We start from the raw sequence: 24,366 nt of genomic DNA, 5'->3' as shown, positions 1-24,366 counted from the left end.
TGATGGATTTCCGTATATTGAACCAACCCTGCATTCCCGGGATAAAGCCTACTTGATCATGGTGGATGATCATTTTGATGTGTTCTTGGATTCGATTGGCAAGAATTTTATTGAGAATTTTTGCATCAATGTTCATAAGGGAAATTGGTCTGAAGTTCTCTTTCTTTGTTGGATCTTTGTGTGGTTTTGGTATCAGTGTAATTGTGGCTTCGTAGAAGGAATTGGGTAGTGTTCCTTCTGTTTCTCGGCAACCAACAAATTGGGAAAAGATCTTCACCAATCCTACATCAGATAAAGGGCTAATATCCAATATATATAAGGAACTCAAGAAGTTAGACTCCAGAAAACCAAACAACCCTATTAAAAAATGGGGTACAGAGTTAAACAAAGAATTCTCACCTGAAGAACTTCGGATGGCGGAGAAGCATCTTAAAAAATGCTCAACTTCATTAGTCATTAGGGAAATGCAAATCAAAACAACCCTGAGATTTCACCTTACACCAGTCAGAATGGCTAAGATTAAAAATTCAGGAGACAGCAGGTGTTGGAGAGGGTGTGGAGAAAGAGGAACACTCCTCCACTGCTGGTGGGGTTGCAAATTGGTACAACCACTCTGGAAATCAGTCTGGCGGTTCCTCAGAAAACTGGGCACCTCACTTCCAGAAGATCCTGCTATACCACTCCTGGGCATATACCCAGAGGATTCCCCACCATGTAATAAGGTTACATGCTCTACTATGTTCACAGCAGCCCTACTTATAATTGCCAGAAGCTGGAAAGAACCCAGGTATCCCTCAACAGAAGAGCGGATGCAAAAAATGTGGTATATCTACACAATGGAGTACTATTCAGCCATTAGAAACAATGAATTCATGAAATTCTTAGGCAAATGGATGGAGCTAAAGAACATCATACTAAGTGAGGTAACCCTGACTCAAAAGGTGACTCATGGTATGCACTCACTAATAAGTGGTTATTAACCTAGAAAACTGGAATACCCAAAACATAATCCACACATCAAATGAGGTACAAGAAGAAAGCAGGAGTGGCCCCTTGTTCTGGAAAGACTCAGTGAAGCAGTATTCGGCAAAACCAGAACGGGGAAGTGGGAAGGGGTGGGTGGGAGGACAGGGGGAGAGAAGGGGGCTTAAGGGACTTTCGGGGAGTGGGGGGCTAGAAAAGGGGAAATCATTTGAAATGTAAATAAAAAATATATCGAATAAAAAAATTACCCTCAAAAAAATGGGTTTGAGTGACAGATATGTTTAAGGGTACGCATGGTCATAGCGTTCTTTACTGCAGGAGTTCTCATTCTGAGGACATAGGACAGGCAGCGGTTCTCAATGTGAGAGCTCTGCCTTTTGCTTTATTATCATTTTAAAGTTTTTATGATTGTGTTGTGATATAGATAGATACACATACATCGTTGCAACACCATATATAGGTGCCTGCAGGTCACGGGCTGTGTGTGGAGGTCAGAGGACAACTTCTTGGTGGAGATGATCCTCTCCTTCCCCTTCTCTGTGGATTTGAGGAACTCAGGGATTGGGTTTGTGTAACAAATGCTTAACTTGCTGAGCCATCTTGCTGGCCCTCCTCTCCCTCTTAAACAGCACCTCTTCGAATGAGTTCCCAGCGCAGTGTAGGAAACCCAGTACTGGGAAGACCGTTTCTGATGTTGTGACTGAGCTTCGGGTGGTGTGAATCTTCCCTGAGAGAGGAAGACTGACCTCCTGCAGACTGCCAACTACAGTGTTTGATTCGCCCGAGCTCCCAGGCTTTCCAACCAAGCAGCCCTGTAGGCTGGGAGGCTCCATTCTATTAGTTCTGGACTTGATTTAAGATGCAGTTTCCAGAGGATAGACTGGGGCTTCTCGCTGCCTTCTGTGTCCTGCCTGCTGGTGCACTGCCAGAGGTCGCTGGGACCTCTGTGGAACTGAACCACTGTTAATTATGGCCCAGAAAGACTACCCTTGGAGCTGTGTGTGTGTGTGTGTGTGTGTGTGTGTGTGTGTGCCAGTGCCAGTGCCAGTGCCAATCAAGAACTCTGTCTGCCCCATGGCATGTGGGCAATGGACTTGGACTTGAGACATGCAGAAGAAATGCTATTTTTCTTTCTTCTTTACTTCTCAGTTGGATAAAATTTAATTCCTTGCATCGTTTAAAATGAAAGTTTAATTTTTGTAAGACTTTGGGCTGGAGAGCTGACTCAGTGGTTAAGAGCACTTGTTCTCACAAAGGACCTGGGTTCAATTCCCAGCACCTACCTGGAGAGGCTCACCACTTCCTTAGGCACCAGGCATGCATGTGGTGCACAGACATACATCCAGGCAAAGCACACATACACACAAATAAAATAACATGCATGTGGTGCACAGACATACATCCAGGCAAAGCACACATACACACAAATAAAATAACATGCATGTGGTGCACAGACATACATCCAGGCAAAGCACACATACTCACAAATAAAATAACATAAAAAAACAAAAAATCCAACAGTGGAGCCACACACCTTTAATCCCTGCACTCTAGAGACAGGGGCAAGTGGATATCTGTAAGTTTAAGGCCAGCCTGGTCTACAGAGTGAGTTCCAGGACAGTCACTGCTATTACACAGAGAAACCCTATCTCCAAAAACCAAAGCGAAAATGCTTTTTTTGTAAAAATTTTTACATAATACACAATTTATAAGATTAAAAAGGAAGTCTCTAGTGGGACGTGCAACATTCTAGATCTTTCTATTTGTGTATATAAATAATAAAGTTTTCCCAGCTGTTCAGCAGTTGAAGGAATGGATGTAAAGAGTGTACGGCATATGGAAGACAGTAAGGTGTGCCCACGTCAGTACACAGGTCTGAACTATCTTCCTACAAATATTTATTTATGTGTTTATTTTGTATGCATGTATGTATGTATGTTCATGAGTATGTGCACATGTATGAGTGTGCATGTGTGTATATACATGTGTATGAGTGTGCATGTGTGAGAGTGTGTGCATGTGTGAGTGCACATGTGTGAGTGAATGCATGTATGTGTGAGTATGTGCGTATGCATGAGTGGTGTGCACATGTGTGTGAGTATATATGTGTATGAGTGAGTATGCATGTGTGTGAGTGAATGTGAATGTGTGTGAGTGCTCATGTGTTGTGAGTACATATGTGTATGAGTGAGTGTACATGTGTGTGAGTATGTTCATGTGTGTGAGTGCTCATGTGTTGTGAGTGCATGCATGTGTGTGAGTGAATATGCATGTGTGTGAGTGCATATGTGTTGTGAGTGCATATGTGTATGAGTATACATGTGTGTGAGTATGTGCATGTGTGTGAGTGCATATGTGTGTGAGTGTGCATTGTGTGAGTATGCATATATGTATGTCCATGTGTGTGAGTGCACATGTGTGTGAGTGTGCATGTGAGTGCACATATGTGTGAGTGTGCATATGTGTGAGTATGTCCATGTGTGTGAGTGCACATGTGTGTGAGTGTGCATGTATGTGAGTGCACATGTATGTGAGTATGCATATGGGTGAGTATGTCCATGTGTGCGAGTGTGCGTGTGTGTGAGTACACATGTGTGTGAGTGTGCATATGGGTGAGTATGTGCATGTGTGTGGGCACATGCATGAGTGTGCATGTGCCACAGCACACGTATGGAGGTGAGAGAACAACCTTTGGGAGCTGGTTGTCTCCTTCCACCTTGTGGGTCCTAGGAATCGAGCCCAGGTCATCCGGCTTAGTGGCAAGAGAACTTACCCACCTAGCCATCTCATGGCTGTAACATGTCTTTTTGTCTGTTGTTATACATGATTTGTGCTTCTCATCATAATTTAAGGCTACTAACAGCAATTGGTTAATCTTAATTGTTAATTTGAGGGGGGTTGAATCAACTAAGAGGTACATCTCTGAGCGTGTCTGTGTCAGTCATTCCAGGGATGTTTGATGGAGAAGGGAAGACTCACCTTGATGAGTGCTGGCACCATCCTCAGGCTGGGGTCCTGCACTGAATATAAAGGAGAAACCCCAGGGCACCAGCATCCATCTCTCTCTCTGCTTCCTGACAGTCGATGCCAGGTGACCAGCTGATGCCAGGTGACCAGCTGATGCCAGGTGACCAGCTGCTCACGCTCCGACTGCTGTGCCTGCCCCATGGTGAACTGTACCTTCACACTGTGAGCAGAATAAGCCTCCTTAAGCTGCTTCTGTCAAGTATTAATCACAGCAACAAGGAAAGTAGGGAAGTAATGCATCCTGATAATGACTTTAACTCCTATATTTAGGTCTATGATTTATTTTGAACTGATATTTTAGGATAAGTCTTGCTATCATAGCCTGTGATCCTCCTGTCCAGCCTCCCAAGAGCTGTGATTAAAGGCAGGCCCAGCTTGAACAAATTATTTTTATTATATTTATTTATTCATTTAATTTTAATGATTTGTTTATTTATTTTATATATGTGAGTACACTACCCCTCTCTTCACACATATCAGAAGAGGACATCAGATACCATTACAGACAGTATGTGTGTGAGTATGTGCATGTATGTGAGTGCTCATGTGTTGTGAGTGCACATGTGTGTGAGTGTGCACACACATGCACACTCATACACATGAACATACACATATGCACACTCACACACATGCATACTCACACACATATGCACTTACACACACGCACATACTCACGCACATGTACATGCTGGAACTCTGGAAGTGCAGTCAGTGCTCTTAACCATTGAACCATCTCTCCAACCCATATTTATTCATTTATTGTGTGCATTATTTGTGTATGTGTGAATGTGACTGGTGGGAGCATGGCAGGGTGTACACAGGCATGTGTGCATGTGGTGTCAGAATTGATATTGTCTTCCTCACCATTCCATTTTAGTCTTTTTAGAAAGAGTCTCTCACTGAACCCAGATCTCATCGCTTTGGCTACACTGCTGGCCCACAAGCCCCTGGGATCCACCACTCCCAGCCCTAGGTTTACGGGTGTGTGTCATTCTGTCTTGTTTTTACATAGGTTCTGAGGAGCCACATTAGAGTCCTCATGCTTTGTAGAGCAAGCACCTTACTAAGCCTTCTCCTTAGCTCCTTGTCTTAGTGAGGATTTTACTGCTGTGAACAGACACCATGACTATCTTAGTCAGGGTTTCTATTCCTGCACAAACATCATGACCAAGAAGCAAGTTGGGGAGGAAAGGGTTTATTGAGCTTACACTTCCACGTTGCAGTTCATCATTAAAGGAAGTCAGGACTGGAACTCAAGCAGGTCAGGAAGCAGGAGCTGATGCAGAGGCCATGGAGGGATGTTTCCTACTGGCTTGCTTCCCCTGGTTTGCTCAGCCTGCTCTCTTATAGAACCCAAGAGCACCAGCCCAAAGGTGGAACCACCCACAAGGGGCCCTCCCCCTTGATCACTAATTGAGAAAATGCCCCACAGCTGGATCTCATGGAGGCACTACCCCAACTGAAGCTCCTTTCTCTGTGATAACTCCAGCCTGTGTCAAGTTGACACACAAAACTAGCCAAGTCTTATAAAGGACAACATTTAATTGGGGCTGATTTATATACAGGTTCAGAGGTTCAGTCCATTATCATCAAGGTGGGAGCATGGCAGCATCCAGGCATGCACGGTGCAGGAGGAGCTGAGAATTTTACATTTTCATTTGAAGGCTGCTAGCAGAATATTCACAGGCAGTCAGGATAAGGGTACTTACCAACAGTAACACACATACTTCAACAAGGCCCCACCTCCTAATAGCGCTGCTCCCTGGGCCAAGAATGTACAAACCATCACACTTCTAAACTAATTCTTACGAGTGGGATAAGGTACAAAAGGGTTAATCTTCATTTCTGTTTTGACAAACCAGGGCCTGTCCCTACATTCCAGGCAAGTGCTCTACCACTGAGGTATATTCCCATCCTAGATTCTTTTTCAATGACTGAATACCATATTCTGACAAACAATGTATAACTTGAAACTAGACCACTGGGCAGTTGGCTGTTTCCCACAGTTCCTCAGTCACACAGGTGGTGCCTGTGTTTAACAGGAATTATCTTCCAGCCAACATTCCTACCTGGAACCTGTAAGAGGCAGGCTCTGGTTGGTCTCATTGGTGTGAGCCTCTCTCAAATGCTAGGTCACTTTCTTATAGACACAGAGTCTCAGTTCCTAGATTCTGCAGGAGTCAGCCGTTCTAGGAGGGTCTGAAGAAGATGATCATTTCTGCCTTGGTTCATTGGGGTATCATAAAAAAGAGGCTCATAAAATACACTGGAGAGTGGAAATTCTCTAAGAATTCCTTAAAGAGTGGGGGCTTGTAGGCCCATCTCTGTGGGGCCCCAACGGGGAGCTGTTCTTGTGGTGACTGCATCAGCTTTTTACCAGTCATATCAGTTAGCTATCTCTGCATCTTTTTCTGGCCCATGAGTGGCATACATGCTCAGAGAGGTAAGGTATTCAGGTGGGTATCTTTGTACCCCACCCTCCACAGCTCTTTGGATTTCACTATGCCATATCTTAGTTCTAGTTTGAGTACAATTCATTCCACAGTATCTCATTTAACCTTCCCAACAACCCTGTGAGGGGAACTATCTCTGTCTCTCAGATAAGACAGCAAAGGCCTACAGGGGGGTCAGACAATTTGTCTTCTTCTGATACTCAGAGCTGGCTCTGAACTGTAGAGTGTGGTAGCTTCGTACTCTCTGCCCTAGTCTCAGCTCACCCTGCCTAAGATGAGTACCAGTATTCACTGGATCTGAATAAACCTTCACAGTGAGTATATTACATAAATTAAAGTTAATCAAACAACTCTATGGATTAGTATTTTAATTTTTTTAAATCTACGGATCACTATAATAGTCTTTACAAACTCTTTTAAGAATATTTTTGTTTTTTATTTATTTTTAAAATTATGGGTATGGGAGTGGGGTCTGTCCGCATGAGTGCAGGTGCCCTGGGAGACCAGAGGCATCCGATCTCCTGAGCTGGAGCCACAGGCAGTTGTGAGCTACACAGCACAGACGCTGGAACTAAACTTTGGCGTGTGCATGCTCCTAACTGTGGCGTCGTCTCTCCAGCCCCTGCAATTATTTTTGTTTCAGGAGATTTTGTCTAACCAAGATTAAGTCGATGATGCTGTTGCTCTGAGGACAATTCCATGTCGAATGGTGTACTTGAATGTGCTTTTATACCGGTCCCATCTGCTTTGCTTTAGTTGAGGTTAAAGGGTTGCAGCTTCTGGGGGGTGGGGAGTAGCATTTCATAGCAGCAGCTGTTTGGAAATGCAAGTTCCACAGCAGAAAGTCCCCGCTCGGCTAGACTTGCATTTGTTACTGGTGGGTGAGATTGTCCCAAGCCAGCAGCTTGTCCTCACGGAAGGCAGTTTATACCAGAGACTTGATTAGTGCTAGGGCAGGGCATCTGTGTTCCCAGTCTATCGCCGACGGTGGGTAGTGGAGCAAGAAACCCATCTGCCCTGGAGGGCGGTGGCAGGTAAACTTCGGAGACTCGGCCGCCCTCTTTCTCATCTTTTCCATAGCCGCTTACCTCAGACTCAAGAAAAAAAAAAAAAAAAGAAAGAAAGAAAGGAAAAAGAAAAGAAAGAGAAAATTCTGGCATCTTAATTTTAATGTGGGCAATTGACCCAGTGCTGGAGATAAATATAACCCTGTGTAGTACGGAGACGGTTTAATGGGACATGGTTGGCATTCTTTCTTGATAAAGGCATGGGTAAAAGAGAGGGAGGGAGGGAGAGAGGGAGGGAGGGAGGCGAGGGGAGAGAGAGAGAGAGAGAGAGAGAGAGAGAGAGAGAGAGAGAGAGAGAGAGAGAGAGAGAGATTGAGCAGTCAGGCCAAAGCTGAGCCAGGAGAGGCTCCGGCAGCCTGCCCTCTGACTTGATAGTTACCAGACCTGGCCAGCATGGTTGTCCTGAATCCAATGACTTTGGGAATTTATCTCCAACTCTTCCTCTGCTCCATCGTGTCCCAGCCGACTTTCATCAACAGTGTCGTCCCAATCTCAGCAGGTAACTGATGACCCGCTTCCGTCTGGCAGGGGTAGAAGGGAGGTGGGGGACTCGAGATTGTCTTGCAATATGTCCTGACCTTTATGCCATTCAGCCCTTAGCAGAGAAAGGCTCTGGGGCGATGGTGCCCCAAAATGCTTCCTGTCACCCGAGCTGGTCTCCAAAGGCCCTTCTGTCCCTCTTCCTCCACCCATCACTACCCAGCTGCTCAAAGCCGTTGCTTCAGTGTCCCCGTCTCTGCTGACCGTTTACTGCATGACTCATTTTGGTGAGGGAATTGGGAGCTGGGGATGGAGAAGTGTAAGTTCTAGAGAAGTGAGAACTTCTATAAGGTGTTTCTATAAATCTGTCTCTGACCTTCTCCCTGTGGGGCTTACCTCAGGATGCTGTGCAGCAAATCTCTCTCTGTCAACCTTGCTGAAGGGCAGGGGATTTTGCCTGGCCACTGTCAGCAGGGCTTGCTGTCCCCTCAGCCCTGGCTGCTCTAGGATTGGGCTTTCTTCTCTTCAGTTCTGGCAACCCATCTAGAGGTGCTAAAGGGATTTTGAGGGCTTCTGGGGTTCAGTGGACCTGGAGCCAGATGTGTCTTGCTCGCCGAGGGCAGGGCTGGGAGACTGAAGAAGGCTAGTTTGGCTGGCCAGCCAGGCAATACCTTTTGCAGGCACCACCGGGCTGTTGCCCTTGTCCTGCCTGACCTGGTACAGGGGAAGTGTTGGGTTACTGGCATAGCCTTTTCAAACCTTTCTGAGGAAATCTGAATATCTCCAGAGAGCCTGGGGAAGCCAGCAGACTCCAGGGCTGTCTCCTGCACGCCCTCCTCAGATCATCTCAGCCGCTACTCTAAGGCACCCTTAGTCCTTATTTTCTAAGCACTGAAGGTGATTCAGTGTCTTTGCCTGTGAAACAGAGAGAGCAGTCCTCCGGACTCACCGCCCACCTCTCTCCATTCATAAAAACAGCTCGCAGGCAAGCCTTGGTGCCAAACTGCAGGCCCTAAGGGAGTAACAGGGGGATTGCTGGGAAGCTAATTATAAAAGTGTGAGAAACAGAAGAAGCCGGGAAGAGAGGAAGAGAGAATACCAGGGGAGGCGGGAGAAGCAGGTGGTTGTGTCACCAGGAGTGTGTGTCAGCAGCACGCCTCTCAAGAGGTCCTCTCGTCTGTGGGTCACGATCCTCTGATCCACTGGAAAGTTTAGTGGCCGAGCACAGCACCACCCACCTGGGACTGTTCGTGGGAAGCTGGGGCAGAAATATCGTGTGTGTTCAAGACCGGCCTAGGTTACACTGTGAGACCTTCTTTCAAAAGTCCCAAGAGGACTTGGTAGCTAATTTGGTCTGATCTAGTGTTTGCTTCTGTGTTATATTTGGATTATAGATTTCTTTGGGAATCTGCTGAGGACTTAAAAAAATTAGGGAAACTCGCTTCTCCGGTTTCAGTTCTGCCTCTGATGAGCAGTCTGACTTCACTCATTGGTCAGACAGTGCACCACGGGGCCAGAGGCCGTGTCATCTTGTGTGTGTGTGTGTGTGTGTGTGTGTGTGTGTGTGTAACTATTGATGCTTCCAGTCAGACAGTGCTGGGTCGGTAGATGCTCAGTAGCTACTTGTTGAGTGAAAGAGCAAAAAGCCGGGGGTGTTATCCACGTTTTAACTATTTCATTTATAAAAGCCAAAGTCACTAAAGCCTTCATAAACCCAGACAGATTACGTAATGTCTTTGCCCTGCTCACTCAGGAGAGAACTCATGATGTAGACCTCTCTTAGAGGAAAGTTTCTGAAGGTCGTACTGGTCAGGGCACCAGAGTGACAAGATGCAGCTTAGATGTGCCCAATGTAAAGACTTGAATGAAGGACTCACCTTCAGGAGCGTGGGGTCAAGGACAACTGCAGTGTCGAGGGACACAGGGATTTGTGGCTGAAGAGAGACTACCACTCTGTGCTTGAGAAGGCAGGAACAGGAAAAGGAAGCGAGAAATAGATCCCAGGAGCCTTGCTGGCTTGCAGGAGCAGGCTGTAAGCTTGAGTAATGTCACACAGGGACCCAGAGCAGGGAGGAGGGAACTCTCCCACCTCTGTCCTCCCATCACAGCCACCTGCTGCAGAACCCCTACTGGCCAAAGTCTAGCCTTATGGAGCTCCTCGGAGCAGACCGAGGGATCGGTGTGTAGGGCACAGGTACAGAGGCTTCCTTCTCATGGGGCTAGGACTTGAGCAAGCCGTGAAGCACTCTGCCGCCCCAGCTACCACCGAGCCACACAAGGCTCTCTAGATGCCGGTGCTAACCCTGGATCTGGTGATTGGGAATGCAGGCGTCAGGCATTTGGTCAAACAGTGGGGTCACCCAGAGAAACCATTACCAGTGGAGCACAAGAATCAAGGGTCTCCTGTGGGGGCCACTTCACTTTGCCCCCTCATCTAGTTGCCATGGCTAGCCAAAGCATCACTCTGGAATGAATTCAGGCCTTGCAATGAAGCTGTTTCCTGAGTTGGGACAGGAGGAGTCCTTTAAAGTACCAATAATCTGATTAAATCTGACCTCCTCTATTCTAAGCTTTGTGGATTCTCACCATTTTGAAGAAGGTAAGCTGGGCAGATGCTAAAGCACATCCACCAGGAAGACCATTTCCTGCAGCCCAGTGGACCTTAGGAGCGTCTACTGTGTGCCTGATGGGGTGTAAAGTGCTTCAGGGTTTCACTGGGGCAAGTAGGATGCAGCCCGTGTTCTAGAGGATTGTGCCGAAGCGCTGGCTCCGAGTCCTCCAGGACTGTGGTGGAGGAAGTTCTCTCACAGGCCTGTGGGAAGAGCTCACCCACATGGGGGGTCATTACATGGGATGGGGGGGAAGTGGGGGGCAGACTGGGGATGACCCTTCCTTTTCTTAAGGAAGGACCCCACTCCTTAACATTAGCCCCAACTCTCTGAATCAGGTGTACGTTACCCAACAGCCTCCAGGGCAGCAGAGGAGAACCTGGCAGGGAGCAGAAAGTACCAAAGAGGCCAAACTTGTGACGTAGTCAATCCTAGTACTTAAGATCAGGTGCTTGACAGACTTGAGACCTTGGGCTATCTCAGCTCTCACCCCAGTCTGTTAACTTTGAACATCATTCTTCCAGGCTCACATGCTGCTTACAAAAGATACAATGTGTGTGTGTGTGTGCACGCGCGCGTGCGTGTACGCACACACACACACAGTCTGGGTCTATAGACTGACTTGGTGCTAATGTCCACTTACGGGTTGTGGCTTCTAGAGAGATAAGGCACAGGACCCGTAGGCAATATTTCTGGAGGAATAGACCTCCTATAAGATGTATGTGGTAATCACACACCTGGGGTAGGGGTGGAGCAACACTGATACTTCTTGAAAAAGATGTCTAGGCACAGAGAGGTTAGTTAGATAACTCACCTGAGGCCACACAGCTGAGTTGTGGGAGATCTGAAGACTGGAATCCTGCCTTTAAGTCTAGGGCTTTTATCAGCGTAGACTGGATCTGCTTCAGGCCTGGACAAATGTGTAGCTGGCCCTTTCAGTGCTGCAAGGCAGCCCTCCTACCGTGTCCTCAAGCGGTCAGCATCCAAAGTTCCAACGAACAATGGAAGACTGATTTAGGTGGTTGTTACTGTTGTCCTTTGATCTCCTTATGGTGCCCACGTGGCCTTGAACTCCCCACACAGCTCAGAGTGGCCTAGGTATCAATCACCACCCTAGCTCGGCCTTCTCCCCCATGTGCTAGGATTCCAAACACCTCGGCGCTCAGCTTGGCTTTGCTTTATAAGCATGTGCATGACTTGCCCAACCTCTGGCTGGTCTCTGATATTTTTATGTCAGTGGGAACCTAAAAATCAGAATGAGTCAGGGTGTTTTGGAGCATGGGAATCTCCTTGTAACCAAGGCAACTTCCACAAACCTTTTCAGGCCTGTGAGACATCCTACTCTCTGCCTACATGGACATATGGCTCCTCCCCCAAAGGGTTTCCCAGACAGGCAAGAAGGCATGCGGAAACTCTCCAGGGAAATTGTGGATCCAAATTTCAGAATCCAGATCAGGAAAAGACTCAAATCTATTGCAGTAGAGTATGACCACACAGAAGAACGTGATTCCGCTTGGGTGCTAGAATCCTCCATTGTTACTTTTGTGGCCTATATGATGCCCAGCTACACACTCTGCTGCCTGGAAGCCAGCCAGACCACCATTTGGGGACCATCCAGATTCTTGGCAGTAGATCACAGGTCATTTATTTGTGTCTGATGCTGATCAGCTATTGTTTAATGTCCCATAATGCACTTGCATGCCATCTCCTCTCGTTTAGCTCCCCATATTTCCTCTGGATAATAAAATCAGAGTGCATTCTTAAGTTACAGGGCTCTCTAGGAGGTCTCAGGCATCTGCCACCCCCATCCCAAAGCTCCATAGAAGCAGGGGCCTTCTCACTCCCCAGCTCTGTAAAAACAGGCATGCTCTGGGAGTGGAAGGCTCTCCACTGGCCATCCTGACCTCCCCCTCCATCCCTCTCCATCACCTCTCAGGATACCCAGTCCTGCCTTCCTCTGATGCATAATCACACAAAGCATCATAACTGCCCTGGAGACTGAGAGTCTCTGGCTTTCATGTGACACACAAGAAGCCGGTGACTGGCCTTCCTTAAGTGCTTCTAATGCCCATGACTGCTACCCATGCCCTCTGCCCAGGCCTCTCTATTACAGAGCTCTCTGTGCACTAGACAGTACCTTCTCTTTACAGCGTCCCCCACGGTGAGGGGTCCTGGCTTTGAGCTCTGACCAGTATGGTTATGAACTTAGCTGTGATGGGAGTTGACTTCACTGGGGTGAGCCTCAAGTTCCTGTCTGTAAAATGGGCAGAGCAGTCTCTGTCCCACAGACATACTCTGGGAGAAGGTATTCATTCCATTAAATTCCAACGAGAGCCAACCAAGTGCCTACACAGACACAGTTATCCCACCCCAGGGGATGTCTGTCAGCCATCTGTGAGAACTTTGTCCTTGCTGTCCTACTGGTGACTGCCTTCATGCTTTGGACCATGGAGAGAACAGGAAGTTGAAGGCTCAGTTGTTTTAATTGATAATGATTAAAAGGTGGATGGTTTTATATTTTAATATATTTCTGGCATCTTTTCAAAACAAATCTCTTGGAACACTGACTGACCTGGTGGTCCTGATCCCTCCTCTTGGGATGGCATGTCAGCCATTTGTAGAATCTACTCCTGATCATCCTGAGTCTCCATATCCATCTTCACACCTGCCTCGTTCTTCTAATTATATCTGCTTCTTCAGACCCCTCTGGGCATGTGACAGCAAGCCCTGCTGGCCTTTCCCTCCCTTTGCAGCCTCTAGCACGTCTTTCTAGGTTTCCAAGGGTCTGTGCAGCTGAACTGGAGGAGGGCAGCAACCCACAGCAGAAACCCCACAACATGGTGGTCTGGGCTGGGTTCCAGTGTTAGACCCACCTAGCATAGGCAGCATTTCAGGTTCTCCTGGTGATCAGAAGGTTTAACCACAGCTAACCACTGCACTATAGCCAGCATCAGAATCAGTGAGGGGCTCGATAAAACCTACCAGGAGGTTCTGATTCTCAGGGTTCTAGAGTGGGCCTCAGCGTCTGGTGGTTCTAGAGTGTGCCTCAGCATCTAGGGTTCTAGAGTGTGCCTTAGTGTCTGGGGGTTCTAGAGTGTGCCTCAGCATCTGGGGTTCTAGAGTGTGCCTTAGCGTCTGGGGGTTCTAGAGTGTGCCTTAGCATCTGGGGGTTCTAGAGTGGGCCTCAGTGTCTGGGGGTTCTAGAGTGGGCCTCAGCATCTGGGGGTTCTAGAGTGGGCCTCCACATCTGAGGGTTCTAGAGTGGGCCTCAGCATCTGCATCTCTGCGATGCTTCAGAAGCCTGCAGGCCATAGACCCGCCGGCCACACTGAAAACCCCTGCTGCAGCTCACTGCAGAGTCACTTCATTAGCTTTGTGTGGACACACATCACCTCCAGCTTCCCTACAGTTCTAGAGGACCAAAGTCTGAGATAACTTCCACTGGGTGGAGGCCAAGGACCCTGGAAGACTTAGTTCCCTCACTGCTTCTAGATGTAAGCTGTGTTTCTCTGATTCTTTGGTTCCCAGCCTTCTTTCTCTGCTCACACGCAGCCATGACACGTATCTCTTCTCATTCTCCTTTCTCAGTTGTGCTGATTCGTGATGCTGGGGTGTGAACCCCAGGGCTTTACATTTTAGGCGAGTTTACACTTTAACATGGAACTACATGCCCAGGCTCTGCCTGGCTCTTACATTTAGGAACCACCCAGATAACCCAGGATTGTCTCCTCACTTTAAGTATCTTAGTTACCCACAATGCCCCTTTCACGCAGACAGTGGCACTTACAACCTCCAAAGCGCTGGTCTAGATACTGACAGGGGCCATTTGGTGGACCATGCTTACCTCATGCTTGCTTTAGATGCTATAGGATTTGAAGCAGACAGGAGTGTGGTTGCCTAGAGTTCTTCAGATCTCGAAAACCTCAGAGACCGCCAGGAACCACAACTCCGATGCAAGCACATGAGAGTCTTTATTCAGGGTTGCGAGCCTGGACCACAAACCTTCCTGATGTAGCAGGATAGGAGAGCAGGCCCGAGGCCTTGGGGAAGGGGGTTATAAAGGAAAAAAAAAAAAAAAACGCAAGTAGGGGTGGGGTGGGGGGGGGTTTCCAAGCCTTGGTGTTACATGAGATGGTAAAGGAATGCTGGCCTTTAAGCTAACTGGTTTACACCACCTGGTTAAACCACCTTGATGTAAGGAGAGTCCATACATCAAAAAGGAGCACCTTGACCTGGGAACAACTTATGTTTTCTTAGTCTACTCTGTTGTTATCAGCCAGCTGCAGCTGCTGTATTTTGCAACTGCCAGGAACATTTTGTAATTTTACTCAGACCCAAGGGTGGGGGCCATGCCTCTCTAAGGGCAGGTCAACTTAGAATGTTTGTCTTAAAAACAAATTGGAGTTTATTCTGCTACCCCAGTCCATTCACAGTGAAGAAAGTGAAACTCAAAGTCTCTGTGAGGTGTTTTCCTGAACTAGTCACCATGTGGGTCACTGGATTTCAGTGCTATTGGGGACCTCAGGAAGACAGGGATCTGGGATAGTTACAGGCTAAGTCTTGGGCACCAACACTTCCAGCACTCTGCTCCCTGGGATCAAGGTTTTTGTTTCTCATAGTGGTGGGACTTTAGGCAAATTGCCCTCCATGGGGCTAAAAGACTCTCACAAATACTTTGAAAGGATTGAGGAGGGTCATTATGAACATTACAGTGCCCGTCACTACCTTTTACAGCACCCAAACCAAACATTGAAATAACTTATTGCTTAAAATACTCAGTGAATTAAAGCAAGAAATTCGTATTTCTACCACTTTTCATTTGCAAACTAGGTCTTAAGGAAGGACAATGCTGGGCAGCTATTCAGGGAAGAAGGCTCTCCTTCCCTGGTGACGGGCTTCCCCTGATGTCTTAAAAATATACCTGGCACTCTTCCATCTGTGAGCCCCAGGCATCTCCCGATTCACATTCATGCTTATCTCCCCATGGCAACCAATGAAAACATGGGGGAACTGCTTGTTTGAGGGCTGGGAACAGCTGAGGGAAGCTGGTGGCTGTGTGGTCTTTCAGTCAATTTTACCCGGATAAGGGCTGAAAAGAGTTAATGAGGGCATGAATGAAGCGTGCAAGCCCCGCCCCTTCCGGCCTTCCCCTTCCGGTCTCCCCTTTGAGCTCCCCACCCCCTCCCGGCATCCTCTGCTCACCTCTAGCTGCTTTCTTTTGAAGAATTTGGGAAACCCCCAGCAGCTGTCCTCTTGCACCAGGGACGTCCTCCACCAGGGAGGCCTTCCTAACCTCAGGCAGAGTGTAGAACTTCTCAGTGACAGGGACGGCAGGAAGTAGGGTGACCGCAGCCTACTCAGCTGGAGCGCCCCTGTTGCTGAGACCCTAGTTCAGCCCAGTGGTGAACATGTGCCTTGTGTGAGGAGCCTGCAGGGTCCCCCTGTCAGGAGAGGTTGAAGCTGGTTGGTGTGCCACGTTGTGTCCGTATAGGGCCAACTTAAATTCCACCACCATCTTTATTGAGGTAGACCTCAAGATGGGCCATAGAAGCTTCCAAATGCCCCATGATCAGACAGAAAGCAGATTCTCAACATGGAGAGTTAATGTTTGGAGGGATGAGACTCCAGGGTGTGGAAGGCAGTGGGCCTTGTGAGAGCCATATTGGTTTGGCTGACATATCCCCTCACTAGTGGGATGTCTTTAGGAAGCAGAATTCGATGCCTGAGTCGGCTCAAGGAGAGAGTCAGGCCCAGTGAATGAATTAATAATGGGTGGTTCTCAGAGGAAGCAAGAATGGCCCGTGACTATATAAAAAATGTTCCACATCCTCAGTCATCAGGACAAGCTATTCAAAGCTGACTGATTCTTTCTCCCCAGTCAGAATGTCTGTCATGGGATAACAAGCAGGGCATGGATGACCTGCCCTGTAATCCAGCACCAGGGAGACTGAGGCAGGAGGACTGTAATGAGTTTGAGGCTAACCTGGGCTACAGACTGAGACCTTACCTCAAAGAACTGAAAAGGAAGCAAATGCTGTCCCAGATGGGGGAGGGGAGGAACCCTACATACAGATGGCGGGAAAGCAAAACTCAGGAAGCTGCGGTCAGCGTGGAGGACCCTCAGAAAACTGAAGAGAGAGCACTGTGAGGCCCAGCTGCGCCTCTCCTGAGCCCACCCAGAAGGACTCCGCCTCAGCGTTCTTCAGAGATGCCAGCACACTGTGTTTATTACAGCCCTAGTCACAGAGGCCAGGATTCGGAAGCTGGCTAGATGTCCATGTACAGACACAGGCGTGAGGAAAATGTGGCGTGCAGACACTGCGGGGTGATCCTCAGCTGAAAGAACGAAACTATGCCATTTTCAGGGCACTGCGACTGGAGGTCATCGCGTGAAGCAAAATAAATGAGATTTAGACGGATTTAGATTTTATGTTTCTCTCATAAAAGGACTCTGGATGCTAGTTATAAACACAGAGATGTCTGATTATAATTCTAATGTGTATAATCAAAACATCTATTGTACACGTACGTTTATAGATATGAAATAGGAGGGCACAGTATGGAGGGAGGAGAAACCTAAACGAGAGGGAAAGAAGAAGGGTTATGAGGGAGAGAGGCAGAAGATAACGTCCCTTGGATGCTGAGTCTCTATTTATGTGCAGCATGGTTGTGTGCAGGTTATCATCGCTGCAGTGAGCTTATGAGAGCAGTGGCCCTGTCACTTCCACAGCGCCCCCACCCACCAGCTCCAGCTCCGCTGCGGTTTCCCGGAGGCTTGAGGGTGTGTGTGCAAATGGCCGACAGTCTCTTTCTCTCAGCACTGTGACCGGTTTTGAGCCTCTGCACTAACCGCTGCAAGAGGCAGCCCCTCCAAACCCGTGGATGTAAACGGAAGCGTTTAAGGGCAGTCTGCTGTGTGACCACTTAGCAAAACAACAGTACAAGGCTCCACACTAGGGCCTCTGCCCACCCGGTTTATAGGAATAGAGTTCTGTCTTCTGTTTGAAGGCTCAAAGATGTGAATTCTCTTCCCTCATGTGTGGAACACACACCACACACACACACACACACACACAAGACTAAGCAGGAGATCAACAAGAGTAAGAAGGGGAACAAGGAATGGCAAGGGCAGGCACATGAGTAAAATTATAATTATATATATATATCAAACATGATAAAACCCCATTATTTTGTATACTAACTTAAAAATTAACAAAAAGAAAAATTACCCTCTGAGAAAAAGTAAACAGACTTACATCTTATACTATAATTAATTAAAAACTAGTTAAATATAAAATACAAGGATAAATATTTTTAAATATAAAATAGAAACTGTAAAGCTTGGGAGTATATATATATATATATATATATATATATATATATACATACATACATATAACTGAAGTGGTGGGGTATGGCAAAAATCAGAAAAGAAATGGTTGATATGTTAAATTCCACTCCACCGAAAAATGTGTTTCAGGGCTGGCAAAAATGACTCAGCGGTTAAGAGCACTGGCCTCTCTTCCCAAAGACCCAGGTTCAATTCGCAGCAGCCCCATGGCAACCCACAACTGCCTGTGACTCCAGGTCCAGGGCTTCTGACGCCTCATACATGCAGTTAAAACACTAATGAACACAAAATAAAAAGTTATAGCTGGGCAGTGGTGGCACATGCCTTTTATCCCAACCCTCTGGAGGCAGAGGTAGGGATTTAAAGTTCCTGGTTCAAAGACAGCCTGGTCTAAAGAGTGAGTTCTAGGACAGCCAAGGCTACACAGTGAAACCCTGTCTCCAAAAACTAAAAAAAGAAAAAAGAAAAAAAGAAAAAAATGTTTGAGGCCTAAACAAACTGGGAGAAAAGAAAGGAAGGAGAAGTGGGGGCGGGGGTGGAGGGGGGCTGGAGAGAAGAGTAGTCATATAATGGTCATAGCTCTCCTTATTGATACGAAGAAAGAATTAGTCCAGCAGCCCCCTGAAGTTCTGAAGGCTCTGCAGCATGTGACAGTGTCCTTGGTGCTATCCACTATCACAGAAACATAAATGAGAACCAAAGGAGCTATGTCTCACCTCTCACAGCTATGGCAGTGGGCTGTCTGTGACAGCGTCAAGACAGACAGACAGACAGACAGACAGACACACACACACACTTTTACCCCCTGCTCCTGGGAAGGGTTGGCCGCCCAGGCTTTGAAGCAGATGGCACACGTAAAACTCATGCCCTGACTGCTGTAAATTCTCTCACGCACAACACATCAAGAAACAGAAGGTGGTTTTGTGGCAGTAGTTACATGCTGTGAGTGTTTGCAAGCCACCTGATTGCACATCAAAACAAGAACAAGCAAATTTTGGTTCTACCGAGTGAAGAAATATTATAAAGCTGTATAAAAGAATGCAGGTGCATTTTATATTCAGAGTGCAGGCCCCTCTGCAGCCGCATCAGCCAGCAGTGTAATGCTCCATGGGAGGCAAGAAGTTAGTATGGCTCAACACAACTAGCCAGTGTTTGTTCAAACTTCTGGAGTCTGACCCCCAGTAGTTCATTTTAGGTGTATTTAAGCACTGCACAATTTAGTGAAAACTTATTCTGGTGTTAATTAACCCAATCCCGTGTGCACAACAAAGCATACATAAATCTCTTAGAGGAACAAAATGAGCTAAATACAAATCGGATGTGACCACATCTAACCTCCTTGTAAAGTTTGTAAGGATAGGTGCTACAGATTGCCTGGGGAAAGCTGGCTTATACTGAGGTCTGGGAGACGGTTCAGTGTAGTCTCTGTCTCAGGGATCGTGTCAAGGTCACCAGGCTATTAACCTTGTCTGCTCTCGGCTTTCTGGGCAGATAACAGGCTACACATTCCTTCCCTTGAGGGAACAACACTGTGTGTTTAGCATTCCAGGTGCTTCAGTACTTTCCATGAGCACACAGACCTTTGTGTCTCCTACAACACAGTGAGACAGAATAATCCTTTGGCTATGTGTAAAGGGGCTAAAAGGGATGGACGTGACATACAAAAGTGATCTCAGTGATTAGGGAGCTAAGGCAGGAGGATTTCTGCAATTACAGGGTTACAAAAAGGCTCGGCTTAATTTCGGCAACTTGCTTCGTTGAACCTTTGTTGCTCAGTGGAGTCCAAAGAGGCAATCCTGCGCTCCCCCAATTTCTGAAATACAGAGATTTGGTGAATTGATGAGATACCTCTCTGGGCTCCCGGAATCCAGCTTCTCTCCTTCCCACTTGTCTTGGAACTCCAGACCATTCATACAGCAAGTGGAAACAGAAAAAGCATTTAGGAGAAGGGGTTAAGGGAGCCACAGAGTTTTGTATTTCAAGTTTCCATAGTGAAGTGTCACTGTGGAAAAAACAAAAACAAAGGCATGGAAGTTCAGGGTCTTTCCACCCGGCCACAGCTGTCAGCAGGTGTTGGAAATAACACACCCTGCAGGCCCAGGGCAGCTGACCTGCGGCCAGATTTCCTGAATAATTCCACAAACTTGGCCTTCCTTGTCAAGCGCAGCAGAAGATTTAATAGTGCCTGTTGACTGATGCCGGCTGCTGTAATCCAATTCTGAGCCAAGGCGCAGCCAGCCTCTTGGGGGCTTCTTGATGCTCCCTGGTCTCCTAATAACATTGTCTCTCCTCCTCCCTCTCCATCCACCACAGGCTATTTGGTCAAATTAGAAGATGAACTCAAAGAAGCAGATGCCTTCCTTTAGATAAGATCCAAAACAATTCCCCTGTGGGAAGAAAGGGGGATGCGTTTGTTTTCTTTTGTTCTTGCAAGCAAAGAAGACACTGTTGATATCTGATTTGGCTAAAATGACAACCGGGAGGTGGCTCTCTTCTTTGTAGCTCTTCTCCAGGAGTATCTGTGAGTGTTTGTGTGTTTGGGGCAGGGGGTGGGGTCTTGCCCTCATGATGAGTGGCTGCAAGCTCCCCAAAGCATTGACACCTAAGTTCTGTGTAGCTTCAGGGTCCTCAGATTGGTCAACAGAGGCTCAGGGCTGACCTGCCTCAACTTTTATCTTGTGATTCTAAGTAGTTTGTTTTCTCTTTTTATTATCATAAATATTTTCAAAAATTCAAAAGAAATTGTGAAAAGAATCATTCAGAAGCTACTAGTATTCAGCTCTGGGCTAAATGGTGCCCCCTCAAGATTCCTCACCCCTGCTCCTGCCCCTGCCCTGTTCATTGGGATGGAACTGTTGAGGTCATGGCGTCTTTAAAGAAGCAACAGAGTTAAACAAGGCTTTAGGGTGAACCCTAATCCACTCTGACCAGTGGTCTTATGGAAAATTAGGCTTGGACATACAAAGAGAGGCCAGGAACACAGGCACAGAGGAGAGGCATAGAGGGGCACAGCAAGATGGCACCCAGTTGCCCGCGAGCCAGTGAGGAAGGGCACAGGAGAATCCTTAGCCATCAACATGTTGACTTTGGACTTCTGGTGACCAGACCTGTGAGGAATGAGTGTGTGTTAATGAAGCTCCCTGGTCTGAGATACCGCAGGACACAGCTGATTCTTGTCAGTCAGCACTTGGCCGTGGTCACTCTATGGTCCATTCAGCCATCTGTCTCCTTGTTGTTAATTGTTTTGGTAGATTTTTAAAGTGACCTGAAAACTCTGCCAACTTAGAAATGTAGCCTAGAGAAAAGGCAAATGTGTTTATAAAGCTTACTGGCCAACACGTTCGATCGAGCCCTGGCTGTAACTGGAGTCAGAAGGACAGCCACGATGTCTGCTCAACGATGAGCGACCATAAAACTCCATTACAAAGACAGGCTTGGGGATGGAGAGACAGCTCAGCAGGTAGGGCACAAGCTGCCAAGCCTGATTTCCTGAGTTCAATGCCTGTGAGCCACCTGGTAGGAGAGAACCACTACTACAAGTTGTCCTGACCTCCACATACATGAGAGGCACATGGGCACACATGATGCACATAAATAAGGTAAATAATAAAAAATTAACAAAGAATGGTAGGATTTTTCTGTATTTAAATATAAATATGATATATATATATATAAACATGGAAGTAGAAGGCGGCCTATAAAGGGAGAGAAAGGAATATAAAGGGAGTGGGGAGATGAGAACAAGAACAGTTAATGATGGGGTAAAAGAATATATTCATGTCTTTTTGTATGTAGAATATACATATATATGTATATATATGTGTGTGTATATATATATCATGGATGCAGAAGAAGATTGTTGAAGCAATGTATAGAGGGGAGGGTCAAATAAGAGCAAGGAGAGATGGCATATGAGTGAGATGTGATCACATGACACCTATTATTTTATGCACTAACTCAAAATAAAATGAAAGTAGACAGATCTCTAGTGTTAGCAAATAGCTATATCTCCAATCAGATTTTGAGGTACAACCTTTGGCTTCTTTGGATGTTTGCTCCCTTGGTAGTACTGGGTGGGTTCTGTGTCCCCAGTCTTGTTGACATAGTAAGTTCCAGATCAGCTACTGCTACGTAGACCTTGTCCAAAGGAAAACAAAATTCTGATTATAGCTCCATATCCCTGGTAGGACGTGATGCATCTGCAGGTTGACATTCAAACTTTCCATATTGTGTCTCTGCCATCCCTCAGGGGCGGAATCCCCTGCTCTCAGAACTATGGCAAGAATAGTCACATGTCCCAGGTCCCTGGGGTTGCTCTGGTTGTGGAGTGGTTGAACACATCTTTGAGGGAAATGTCAACCATCTTTGTACAGCGCCAACTCCAAGGCAATCCTGAGATGGATAGACAGTAGCCGGGAGCGGGGAGCCAGCTGACTAGAGATTGATAGGGATGGAGGGAGGCTGATGGCCCCACAGCAGCAGTGGGAAGAACAGGCAGGCTGTAAGTGGCTAGGGTCAAATGAGCTGCCCCCCCCACTCATTTGATGGCTCATTAAGATGGCTCGGGAGGCTGCCTGCCCACAGGGCTCTGTGCAAAGTTCCTGTGCGCTCCATTTCCAAGTCTATTCTAGCTCTGTAACCCAGACCTAGTAATATGGTTTCACCAAGAGTCATTTTCCCCTTTACCAAATGGTCAGCCAAGAGGACGAACAAAATGTGTGCCAAGCACTAATCTAGATCACCATTGTTTTAGCGTAGAAAAGGCAAAGGCATTCAAGAAATATTTGCAGACTTCAGTAGAATGTAGGGCTACCCCAAGACAACAAAAGTAGTGGATCTATTTAATACAATTTAAGACTTTTGCCATTGACATTAAGACTAGCTTAGAGGGAAGCAAAGATCTAGACCAGCTCCAGTACAAGGACAAATGGGGACTTACAGTCAAGGAGCCAGTTGGATGGATTGATGATGGATGGATGGAAGAGATGAGGGTAGGGGGATTCTGGCAGAACCAGCTCATGGGATTTTGTCAAAAGCAGGCCAGAGCCATCCAATGTCAAGGGTGACAATGAGGACTTGACCTGATGAGGAATTCCTTCAGTCTGATTAACTGGGGGAGGGAGAGGCAGCTACAACTGTGAGAATGGATGCAGAAGCCCAAATTCAAACCAGAGTCTTAGTCAAGAGAGGGAGGCAGTGAAGCCCGACCAAAATTTGGTCAAGGGGATGGGACAGTCTTTGCCAGTAGGTGTTTTCAATCAGCCCATCAAAGTCTGAAGCCAAGACTGCAGATTTCAAGTGCTCTAGAACTAGTGGTATCCTACACTCTGCTCCCAAACATGTAGACTTCTAAAAATATCGTTTGGGGTGTGTGTGTGTGTATGTGTGTGTCCTCTGGGTCCCTGGGGGACAGTTACTGGAAGTAGCTGGGTCACAGATATCTATCTGTGCAGCAGAGGCAGGAGAGCCAGTGGAGGCAGATGCTGTGACAGAATCCATCTCGGCTGTGATCGGCGACTGCAGGCCCCTGTGCACCAGTGGGGACTGGAAGGTCTGGAACGGTACCCACAGAGGCAACCTTCCAGAAGTGGTCTTCTGGCCTGGCTGATGAATCCCAGAGCCACAGTTAAGACAAAGCACTGTGAATGTGACACCTGTTGACAGCAGCAGGGTGGCCCAGAAACTGATTATGAATGTGGTTCTGCAGGCAGCACATCAGTAGTAAGCTAGGCCTGGGCCCACACATAGGAGCATAGGAGTGAAGCCAAGGGCCAGATCTGACAGCAGGAAGGAGGTACTCGTTTCTAGCACCCAGAGCCCTACGAGGGTCCCCTTGTCCAGGAAGCAAAGTCTCTATGGAGTGAAGCTGGAGAGAGCTCACCTGGTGATGTCCTTTCACATGCAGGGGAAATAAGTCCTTCACATTCCAACAGCAGTTTCCGGCCAGAGCTACTGACCAGGGAGCCGAACTCCGAGGCTGGCTAGGAACTTGGCAAGCAGCAGAAAGGTGGATTATATGCATAGGTGTTTGACTTAAGGAAATGCCATTGTTGGTGCCAGGAAGACACAGGACAAAGGCAGTCGGGGGAAGTGGAATAGGACAGAAAAAGCATGGCTGAAAGACACACACAGAGAAAGATGCAGAGCACAGACTCACAGCCCTATTAAGATCAAATAGAAATTCAGAGTTGGCCAGGGCCCAATTCTAGAGGCCACTTGCCTTGCTTTCACAGGAGTGACGTGTCCAGCTGAGCTGGTTACACGAGTAAACCCTTTAAAAAAAGAAAGTCTGGGGGCTGGAGACATGGCTCAGCAGGTAAGAGCACTGACTGCTCTTCCAACAGTCCTGAGTTCAAATCCCAGCACCCACATGACCAGGCTCACAATAATCTGTA

At 47.2% G+C, this 24,366-nt stretch overlaps 1 protein-coding gene across 2 annotated transcripts in view; it reads left to right on the top strand.

Annotated features, from left to right (window-relative positions):
• The first annotated feature begins 7,319 nt into the window (after positions 1 to 7,319).
• Positions 7,320 to 24,366, top strand: part of Colq (collagen like tail subunit of asymmetric acetylcholinesterase) — a 55,177-nt gene continuing 38,130 nt past the window's right edge. The window contains exons 1-2 of one of the 2 annotated variants that reach the window (XM_052190094.1): positions 7,320 to 7,498; positions 7,907 to 8,030. In XM_052190094.1, coding sequence (XP_052046054.1) covers positions 7,925 to 8,030 — 106 coding nt within the window. In that variant the 5' untranslated portion in view covers positions 7,320 to 7,498; positions 7,907 to 7,924. Of the gene's footprint in view, positions 7,499 to 7,906; positions 8,031 to 24,366 lie in introns of those variants that run through there. The other variant, XM_052190095.1, reaches the window with a different exon arrangement.

The sequence above is a fragment of the Apodemus sylvaticus genome, chromosome 8, assembly GCF_947179515.1.
Source record: "Apodemus sylvaticus chromosome 8, mApoSyl1.1, whole genome shotgun sequence".
NCBI classification, from domain to species: domain Eukaryota; kingdom Metazoa; phylum Chordata; class Mammalia; order Rodentia; family Muridae; genus Apodemus; species Apodemus sylvaticus.
Note: the sequence above shows the minus strand (reverse complement) of the source record. Positions and strands in the feature narration are given on the sequence as shown.